Here is an 11574-nt window from a genome sequence, read left to right on the forward strand (position 1 = left end):
TCACCCTCTCGTCAATACCTCGCTCTTTTCGCTAAAATTCGAATTTTGTTCCAATTATTTAAGAATTAACCCTGAATCAAAAAGGCTATTTAATTACAATAAATAGTTCTTTTGAAAGTACCAGAAAACTCATAGCGTAAAGAGCGAGGTATTGACGAGGGGGCAAACTCCCTCATAGGCTATACGTAATAATTTCTGTTCGTTTTAAGTTGTAATGTTGCTCCTTACTTTCATGTGAAAAAACTTTTTTATCTAATTTCTGATTGTTTTTATGGCACTTAGTATTTACCAAGTGACATATAGCAGACGCAATTTCTGTCTATCTGTCGGTTCCGGTTTTTGCTAGTTCGGGCACTTCCAGATAAGCTAGTACGATGAAAGCTGGCAGGCGTATCAGGGACCAGACCATATTCAATTAGAAATAGTCGCTTCCCCGATTCGACCATCGGTGAGCGAACGAGATAGTTGAGAAGAATTTTATTTGCCGATAAAACAAATGATTGTTGTTCTTAAGTGTGGCTTGCTGGTCTAGCGGTAAGATTCTCAAACAGTTACCGCGAACTGTTTGATACTATAAACAAAAAGACAAGAAGTAGGCTAGTGCCATACCTTAGCAGGATGTATTAAGAAGACTATGCCTCGAAAGGAGCAGAATATGTTGATTAAGTGCTTTATTGTATTATTAAAAAAAAATACATTGGAAGGATCGATTCTTGACATTTGTATAACATACATAAATTTGATTAATTTACTAATTGAAAAAGCCTTAAAAAGCCTTGTCTGCCTTTTAGGTGGTTTAAGGAGCCGTAGCCCTACTCCTTCTTAGAGTAATTTCTTTTCGCTAAGTTTGGTTTGTTCCATCATTTTTCTTCCGTTTCGTTGTTCATTGGATTGGTCTCATTTATATTAATAGTAATTCCTGTGTGTCGTAAATTTGAATTATTATTTGAATTTATTTCTGATCATCTTGGGTATTGCTATGGCTCTTCACTTTTCTCACAAAGCATCTTTTATGTAAAATATTTTAAATTAATTTCGGTTTGGCTTTAATCGACACATTTTATTACCGGTTAATCTTAAGAAAGTGTATAGTATTTTTTTTTTGGCTTGGGGGCTAAAAATTCAGATTTTATCTCGTATTTTAAAACGAATTCGAGTATTCAGTCAAAATTTTCGTTCAGTAGTAATTTGTGCAATATCTTTTCAATAATATTTTTGCTGTAGGGCTTCCGATTGAGGAAAAGGAGGGTTCTTGTTGAATTGGAAACTTTGAAGTTTGAATATATATATATATATATATATATATATATATATATATATATATATATATATATATATATATATATATATATATATATATATATATATATATATATATATATATATATATATATATATATCTATATATATAAAAATAAGTTGTCTGTGGATCTGTGGATCAGGTGACATCATGTTTCTGTGTCGGCTGACGTCATGAAATTAGTTGTCGTCATTTTTGCTTTGACGGTGACGTCATTCAAGTTATATAAGACATATGTTCACGTAGAAATCTATTAATGTTTAAGTTTACAATGACTGATGAAGATGCTCAAAGAGTCTATGCCAAAAAACTTGCTGCTGATAGTTCCTCGGCACGCTTTCTTTTCTGACTTTCTCTATCAGCAGCAAGTTTTTTGGCATAGACTCTTTGAGCATCTTCATCAGTCATTGTAAACTTAAACATTAATAGATTTCTACGTGAACATATGTCTTATATAACTTGAATGACGTCACCGTCAAAGCAAAAATGACGGCAACTAATTTCATGACTTAATTTCAGAACTTAATTTCTGTGTTGACTGACGTTATGAAATTAGTTGTCGTCATTTTTGTTATGACGATGCTTAGTATATTGTAAAACACATTAATTTGGTTAATAATATACCATTTAAAACACCAAAATGAACATGCTGGAGTAGTCACTCGGTGAGAGAGGGTGTCAGAACGGAGAATGAAGGTCCCAGGTTCAAATCGTAAAAACCAATAAAAAACTGAAAAGAAAAAAAGGAATAAAACTAAAAAAAATTTCATCTAAAAAACTAAAAAAAACTAAAAAAGGTAAAAACTAAAAGAACTAAAAAGAAAAAAAACTAAAAAAAGGAAAAAAAACTGAAAAATAAAGGAGAAAAAAAAACTAAAAAAATATAAATAAAAATAAAAAAACTAAAAAGATAAAAACTTCAAAAAAAACTAAAAAGAAAAAAGAAAAAAACTAAAAAACCTAAAAAAAGGTCAAAACCAATAAAAAAAAAACTAAAAGGAAAAAAAGGGAAAAAATTAAAAATTTATTTCATCATATACCAATTCAAAAACGAATGTATACCGGGATGACGACCGGGACACAGGGAATATAAATGACACAACTACAACGGGGACGCCGGGGGGCACAGGGGGATATAAATGACGCCCGGGACACCGGGACACAAGGAATATAAATGACGCCCGGGACACTCAAAGAGAAATCAGACTGGGACACCGGGACACAAATGACGACCGGGACACAGGGAATATAAATGACGACCGGGACACAGGGACATAACTACAAAGGGGACGCCGGGGTGCACAGGGGGATATATAAATGACGATGGCGACTCAGGGAATGGTCGATTAGCAATCACCATCAACAAAGCTCAAGGGCAATCATTAGAATCATGAGGTATAGATCTGAATACGGATTGTTTTCCCATTGACCATTATATGTTGCATGTTCAAGAGTCGGTAAACCTGACAATCTATTTATATATATATCTATCTATATTCACAGGTGGGACATAGGGACACAACTAAAATGGCGCGTAACGACTTACGCGCGCGGGGGGGCTTGGGGGGGCGCGAAGCGCCCCCACCAACTAGGTGTTGGGGTGGCGCGAAGCGCCACCCCAACAGCTAGTATATATATATATATATATATATATATATATATATATATATATATATATATATATATATATATATATATATATATATATATATATTATTACCGGTCAATCTTAAGAAAGTATATATATATATATATATATATATATATATATATATATATATGTATATATATATATATATATATATATATATCAAGATTCGAGGTTCATTGGCCCTCGCGCCCTACATTGACAAAAAATTTCTGCTTTATCTCCAAAGCCGTTCCCAGGATATTACAGATACGCCTCTCAGGTTGTCTGGCTATTTTATCTGACAGATTTTGATTTACCTTCTTTTAAAACTATTAAAAATAAATAAATAAATTAAAAATTAAATAAAAGATTCTTTTAAAACTAGTTGTGCACATACTGGAATAAAGACACTCCCCATGACCTTGGATCTGCTACTGTATATCTGTAATACCCATGTAAAAAAAAAAGGATTTTCCTTTTTGTTCATTCATGAACAGCATGGCGCTGATATGGGATTCTAATGGCCCGCTTTTTATTTAAATCTTCCGCTATTGTAGAAGGACTTCTGTGTCTTTAAAAGTCCCATAAATTTATTTTTGCAATAAACCTTTGCTACTAAGATGAACTGAAATAATAGTTACCACACTTCAAATGCCAAATTTTTCTCCATAGAGTTTTTTTTTTATTTGAATGAGTTTGAACTTTTGGTTACTATGGGTCGTGTTTTGCTCTGTACCAGGCTGGCGCTATTGTTTAAACTGAAATTTTCCTTTGGTAGCATGACATGTTTTTTTTTATTCACTCATTAACCACTAATTGTGTTTTATGTCGCACTATATCCCTTCGTTATTTATAGATATATACATTTTTTTTAGCTTATGTTTCGTTTGTTCGTTTCTACGCAACCTATCCCAAAGAATCCCGAGATATCTTCTCTTTCCAAGATCTACACTTGGGCCATCACGCAAAATCATTTTCATTAAGAGACCCTCCCAAGCAAATAAGCAGCATTGGTAAAAATAGAAATGAGACATCCAAGAGGAAGCAATCTCGAGGTTCTTCAAGCTATTCAACCTCTAAAAAACGAAGGATTTTCGGAAGCGAAGCTGATTTTGACGTTGTTCCCGTTGCACCTTTGCCTACTAACCCATTTGTCTGTAAATAAAATTCGTTTCTGGAATTAGTATCTATATTCATATGTTTGTTTATCTCTCTTAATTCTTATTTTTTATTAGTGTCAGTTTACAGTTCCAAAAGTGAGGTATGTTGTACGCACCATTTTCACGCATTAAACGACAAAATATCTTTAAAGTTTACTATGCCCTGAAAATGAACGTCAGACGTACTGTCTTGAAGTGTTAGTCCGAAGCCGCGCCGAAAACCAGTGTCACGTCGCCTTCAAAAAGGCTTTGGCGTGCCGTCGCTGTTTCTGTCCTCTTCACTACAACTTAATAATTTCTAATCAAAGTGAGTTTCGACCAGCCCATATATTCCCCAATACCTTCTTTATAAATATTTTCTTCTTTAGGTTGATCAAATAGCCTATATGTAAAATCTTCACCAAACTTCTAAGGTCAATAGAATTCAGCCCCGGCCTATATCATAGTTAACATTGGCTAAGTCGTGCTCTATTTCGAAAGTTTTATAACATTACTTCTAAGAGATAGGATTCAATCGTAAAGCAATGAGAAACAACAGTCACTGTAGCGTTGAGAGTTAGATGTTCGGAAGGATCAGCCCATTAAATTCTAATCTTGTTCTCTACTTTTGCAAAATTATTTTTTATAATTGACTTACATTCATTTTCACTATCATATTCAGTTTAATTCACCCTTAGCTGTTACGCCAAAACTAAACTTTTGTATTCACAATGCTTCAAAACTAAAAAAAAAAATGTCCATTTAAACACTGTCCTCCTAATATTTTTTAAAAGGGAGCCTTAAATGTCAATGTCATCATTTTCTTCCTGTTCTGCATCCGCACTGCCCTGACATCATCTGATAAATCAGCCCTTTTTTCTTTGATGTATTATTATGAATCACGAGGAAATTCAGAGTTTCTCCTCTTATTAGAAAACCCCAAAGCCCCATTCAGACAATAGTTTGAGTAGCTGATTCACTGACACCACCTGAGATTATAGCCTTCTCTTCAGCCTCAGGTTGTAACGTATACATTTTTAGAGGAGAATTCACAGGAAAAATATTATTCCTAGCGAATCCTCCGTGTCATATAGTGCCGGAACTCACTGGGCCAGGGCAAAAAATATGTAGCTAAATAGGATCTCATCAATATAAATAGATTTAAAAGACGCTTAATAGCATAATGTAGATATAATCTTTTACACGACTATAAAAAATAATATACAATAGTTTAGGAGTAAAAATCCATTTTATAGCCTAATCACATGCATAGTCCAAAATTATTCATCCATCTGAAGAGATACTAGAATTTTGGTTACCTCTCCACATTGATAGGAGAACCGCTCACGAGAAATTAGCCCTGAAAACTACTCCTTTGAGTTTCTGGAACCCCTTTCCCAAAGAAAGGAGATTTACTGCCTTTCCAAACTTTCCCAATACTTGCGTGCAATAATGCAATAGCTGATAACCGTCCCTCTATTTCGTGTGGACTGTGTAACTAAATGTTTATACACAAATATGACACCATGTGGCAATGTAACCTCTAAACTAGGACGATATTCATATAACTTTTCTGTAGTCCCAAGCGGATTAGTTATCTCCTAATTTTCTCCCAAACTCGGATCCAATATGATATTTATATATTTAGAATTACCTTGACTAGGACATTCTTTTGATTGAATTATTGTCGTCACAAGTTCATCCTTAAGAGTTTCAATTACTATCGAAGCAAGTCATATGTTTGCAGTATTCTTTTTGTTGCCAGAATTTCTAAATGTTGAATGTGTAAAATTAAATTTGTGAAGAAAAACATCTGTTCTGGGAAAGGGGATTTAAACTCATTGGAGTCCCGCTTAAAAACAGTTAACTTACTTATGTTGTGGTCACTTGAGCCTTGTCTTCACTGTTTCCATTCTGGGGATTCATCTCCCCTAAAATGGGAATTTCCGGGGTCTTTCAGGGAAAATATTTTCATTTAGGGATTTGGGAATTCTCACAAGTATTCTGAATTCTTAAGGAATTTCTAGGCTTCTGGTCCTAGAAAATACTTTTCCGTCCCGAAAAAGGAAAATAGGACTAAGAAATTTTTCATCTCATTTTTCTATAAGGCTGATAGTCTGGCCGCGCCATAAAAGAGTTAAGGATCTTTTGCGTAGTCGATTTGGGAACCTACTATGTTTGAATGCTTACCTATGCTAGATTGAGCCTTCTAGCAGTCTAGACGACGACACCAACAACTAAATTGACCCAGAAGTCAAAAGAAGAGGGATCCAAAATTCTTTTAACGCTACTAATCATTTGAAGAAACTTGGTAAAGGTGTAAATTAGGGACCTCTGCATTCAAAGGTGCAGAGATACTGCCGAATTGAACCAGGACAAGCAGTAATAAATAAATTGTTCGTATCCTTTTCCTACAGGACATTCCTCTGCACCTTTAGAGGCCAATAGACTGAATAATATATAATAACAAATGCGATGTTTTAATCGGGAGTCCCTTTTTCCGCCCTTTTCTGTACCTCTGACGAAAACTTGGTTACTTATCCAGATAAGAGCCATTTTCGTGTTATTTTCATATATCTGCCTCCTGTTTCCAAGTGTCCCGGTCTATTTTTGTGATTCTTCATAATAGAACTGCAATCGATAGCTACCAACTAATGACACCGAAAATTTTGAAAAAAAATTGGTCTACCAGGTGATCTATCACCTTGTATTGCTGATTTCAAACATTTCGTTCTTTCAACAGGACCTTGACTTTCTTGTCAATAAGGAATATTTCCATTTACAAGATGATTAGCTTGAGATGATTTAAGCGAGTTGATACTCATTGAAAGTCCTAGCTGTTGTACTTTATACCTATAAACTTGCCATATGAAATTAGGTTATATTACTTTATGTTACTAGGTAAATGGGTTATATTACTAGGTAAACTGGGTTATATTACTTGGCTTAAAAACTGAACTTCAGAAAAAAAATGAAATTGCTAGTATATGCAAAAAGCTACAAAAAATTTCAGTTTCTTTTGTTCCTTAGGGGGGTTCTTTTTTCAAAACACAGCTTATGATGTTTATACAGCACCTAACGGATAAAGGCCTGTTTCGTTGTATATACCTGTTTCTATAACGGGGTAGTTTTGATTGTTTAGCCTGGCTGCCTGCTTTTGAAAGTATGATATACTATACAATATTGAAATACAGGGTTTGTCTGGAAAGTAATAGGACTGATTTGATTTAAAAACACTCATTGAGCCAATCGTTACAATTCTTTAAAACTCCCAAAATAGGCTCCTTCTGCGCCGATGCAGCGCTGCCAGCGCAGTTTCCAAGCATTGAAAGCGTCACAGTATGCATTCTTCGGAATAGCCTTGAGAATTGTGGGGCATGCTGCTTGGACTGTAATGCTTGCCTTACACCTTAAAATGCCTTACACCGTCACCTTAAAATGCTTGCCTTTCATCGGCCTCTTCAGGTGAGGAAATAAACTTGGCGTTGACGGTTTGTCCAGGAGGAACAAATTCATGGTGAACGATGCCTTTGATGTCCAAAATGACAACGAGCATCGTTTTAACATTGGATTAACTCATTCTTGTCTTTTTTGGGCGAGGAGACACCAACTTGTGCTATTCGGAAGATTGCCTCTTTGTCACGAGATCATACTCTAAGAACCAGGAATCGTCACCTGTGATTACATTGTTCAAAAATTGGGGTCGCTTTCACCCATGTTCAAATTTTCATGGCAAACTCACCACTATTTCTGGTCGTCAGTGAGCAATTTTGGGAGAATCTTCGTGCACACGTTGCACATGTTCAAATGCACCATCACAATGTCATGGACGGTATATTTGGGTAAATTTAACATTTGGGCAGTTAAACGAATTCACTTAGTCGACGGTCTGAGTTCAAAAACTTAGCACACACGAGTCACATTGTTGGTGTTTGTCGAAGGTCTTCCAGCAGTCTTCATCAGTTTCTTCTTCCCGGCCCTCCAAAAAGGCCTGGTGCCACCGAAATGCTCCACACTACTTGTTGCTAAAGCAACATCTGAATAAGCGTGTTTGATCATATCAAACGTCTCCGTCAAAGATTTACCGAGCTTCACTCCTTGCACTTCCTGTGGAGCATGCTGCTTGGACCCTCTCTGTCATCTTAAAATGCTTGCCTTAGATCGGCCTTTTCAGGCGAGGAAATAAAAAAAAAAGTCTGAGGGCCACATCAGGGCTTTAGAGCGACTGCGAAAGCGTTGGGAAGCCGGCCTTGGTCAGGTAGCTGTTCACGAGAGAGGCGGTGTGAGCTGGGGCGTTGTCACGATGCAACTTCTAGTCGGCTGCGATGTCTTGCCGGACCCAGTTGACCCTTTGTTTGAGTCCCTTGAATACTTCAACATAAAATTTGGCGTTGATGGTTTGTCCAGGAGGAAGAAATTCATTGTGAACGATGTCTTTAATGTCAAAAAAGACAACGAGCGTCGTTTTCACATTGTATGTCACAGGATCATACTCAAAGATTAGGACTCCTCACCTGTGGTTACATTATTCAAAAATTGGGGACCGCTTTCAATACGTTCAAATTTTATTGGCACACGCACCGCTATTTCTGGTCTTCAGTAAGTACTTTTTGGAGAATATTCGCGCATACCTCGTTCATATTCAAATGCATCACCAGAATGTCATGAACGAAATATTTTGAATTTAGCATTTGGCCAATTAAACAAATGCACTTAGTCGACGGTCTGAGTTCAAAAACTTTGCGCACACGAGTCACATTGTTGGTATTTGTCGAAGGTCTTCCAGCAGCCTTCATCAGTGACCTCTTCCCGACCCTCCAAAAAGGCCTGGTGCCACCGAAATATACCACACTACTTCTTACAAAAGCAACATCTGAATAGGTCTGCTTGATCATATCAAACGTCTCTGTCGAAGTTTTATCGAGCTTCACCCCTTGCACTTCCTGGCTGAAGGGTCACGGTATGGAGATCAGCACCGCCGTTTTGGACCTTAAGGGTCTAGTGTTTTATACTTACTTACACACAATTAAATTGCGTACCTCTCCTTAGTGAACGCTACATTTTTGGCTGCACCACTCACAGAAACACGTCACGCAAAATTGCCTGTACTGTATTGGTTCTCCAGGTACTCGGAGACAACTGATCAGCCGCTCGTTCGTTAGCTAGGACCGTCCTCTACCAAATTCAGCCAGCGCATGGACGCTCCAAATTACAGCCGCGGTGGAAGAAAGTAAGGCCTATTACTTTCCGGACAAACCCCGCAGCATAGTGTGATTTGTCATTGGAAATAAACTTAGCTAATTTAACAGAGTAGCCAATAATCATAAGTCACTATAAATAGAAAAAAAAGATTACGTTTATGTCAGAAATAATTTATTAAAGTAACCTGATTTGCATGAGTATCATTATGTTGGAAACAAATTTCAATATATTTTTCCCACACTATGGTCCTCCTTATGACGTCACGGTGTGCCACTTCCAGAGCTTCCGAATTAATTTGTTTACCTGTTTACAAAATCATCCGCTCATTAATGATTTCCGCAGATAGATTGGGAACTTAAAATCATGTGTCGCTTTATCTTGATGCAATTTAAGCGATGATAAAACTATCAGTTGTAATATTTTTAGCTTCAAATCTGCTGGACAGTTTATTATATAAGAATGCGATAGCTCATATGACACAAACCATTCCCAACTTTGAATCACCTTCATTCTGCTAAATGTCCTTTTTTGACTCCGGTGATACTGTTGACGAACAGCTTGTACATCCTCTAAATTAAAGAATTAGTTGTGAATGTGGATCTGTTGAAGGATATATTGTGAGACTAAGTACGATGACATCAGCTTTATTGGCTCTCCAGGTACTCGGAAACAGCTGATTAGCCATTCGTTCGTTAGCTAGGAACGTCCTCTACCAAATTCAATCGGCGCACACACGCTCCAAATTACAGCCGCGGCGGTAGAAAATCAGTCCTATCATTTTCCGGACAAACCCTGCAGCATAGTTTATTTGTCATTGGAAATAAACTTAGTTAATTTAACAGTGTAGCCAATAATCATAAGTCACCATAAATAGAAAAAACGATTTCTTTTGTTTCAAAAATAATTTTTTCAAATAACCTGATTTGCATGAGTACCATTATGTTGAAAACAAGTTTCAATATGTCTTTCCCACACTTGATGAACATAAATGAGCAAACTATTGATCTGCTGCAAAAAGGTTTTCTAATTTTGAGCCTTTTGCAGCTTAAAAAAAAATTACATTCAAAGGAAGAAGTGGAGAATCTGCAACTCAAGAAATGAAAAAGGGTACCAATATCGTACTAACAGGACTGAGCGGCTTTTATGAAGGTTGTTTCATTGAAATCTTACCGGATCGCTGCTTCTCTGTTATAATTGATGAGTCCACTGATGTATCTTCAAAAAGTTTCAAGCAGTTTGAGCAATATTTTGCGAAAATCACCTATCAGTTGAAGTTGATGAATTCGAATTGTTGGGTGTCCAGGCTCATCAGCCAAGGCGATATTTGAGGAGCTGAAGAAGCGAATAATAGAAATATCCAAGCTTCCCCCTGAAAATTTTATAGGGTTTCGCTCTGACACTACAAACTGTATAATGGAAGCCAACAAAAGCAAATCGTAAAACAAGCGTTCCCGTGGGTAGTCAACGTGGTCCTCTCGTCAAATGGCTCATCTTGTTGCCTCATACACATTTAATAAATTACCAAAATCTATTGAAGACACCTGTCACTTCATATATAGTCACTTCACACATAGTTACAGGAGGCAACATGCTTTCCTTGAACTTTAAGTTGACATGCAGAATATTCTGCAGGCTTGGCAGACTGGATGGTTTTCAGGCAGAGCTACTGTGGACAAAATTTTGGAACAATGGGATGCTTTAAGTTCCTACTACAGAATTCTAATAGTTTAGGATCCAACAATGCTTAACGAGCTTGTATGCACAAATCTGACGGATTAAAATTCCAGAACGCTATCCACTACATCACGCAGGCTGCACAGATGTGAAACCAGTCGTATATTTGAATTTGCTGCCTTTACATTGGGATTGCTTACTGAATTCAATGTAGCTCTTCAAGCTGATAAACCACTGTTTATCACCTGAAAGTAGAGAATTAATCTTTTATCAAGGAACTGTTGTTGAGCTTCGTGAAAAAAAGACTATGTGAAGAAGGTGAATACATTTCAAGTTAGTCCGAATGACTCTTGTTAGTCCGAATGACACTTGTATTTGCCTTCCCCTGGAGTGTTAATTTCGGTAAAAATAGGCAGGACTGTCTCTTGTTACTAAATCCAGATCCTGGCATTCCCCATGGTACAGTTGAAAAGATCCTCAGAGATGCACAATCTTTTTACATAGAAATTGTGCAGTAGATCCAAACTCAACTCTGTTTAGATGACGACATTTAGAAACAGGCAAAAATGCTTAACCCTGTATCTGTTCAGTTACTACGGCCTGGTTCTCCCAAACACTTCGTTTAAAAA

The 11574-nt window shown here is 36.6% G+C and overlaps 1 protein-coding gene across 2 annotated transcripts in view; it reads left to right on the forward strand.

Moving 5' to 3' along the window:
- LOC136031766 (ATP-dependent DNA helicase DDX31-like) overlaps nucleotides 1-4110 on the forward strand; it is a 33946-nt gene extending 29836 nt beyond the window's left edge. For both annotated transcript variants that reach the window (XM_065711512.1, XM_065711513.1), the window contains exon 6: nucleotides 3806-4110. In XM_065711512.1, coding sequence (XP_065567584.1) covers nucleotides 3806-4095 — 290 coding nt within the window. In that variant the 3' untranslated portion in view covers nucleotides 4096-4110. The remainder of the gene's footprint in view (nucleotides 1-3805) is intronic.
- The last annotated feature ends 7464 nt before the right edge of the window (nucleotides 4111-11574 follow it).

The sequence above is a fragment of the Artemia franciscana genome, chromosome 10 (assembly GCF_032884065.1).
Source record: "Artemia franciscana chromosome 10, ASM3288406v1, whole genome shotgun sequence".
Lineage (NCBI taxonomy): Eukaryota > Metazoa > Arthropoda > Branchiopoda > Anostraca > Artemiidae > Artemia > Artemia franciscana.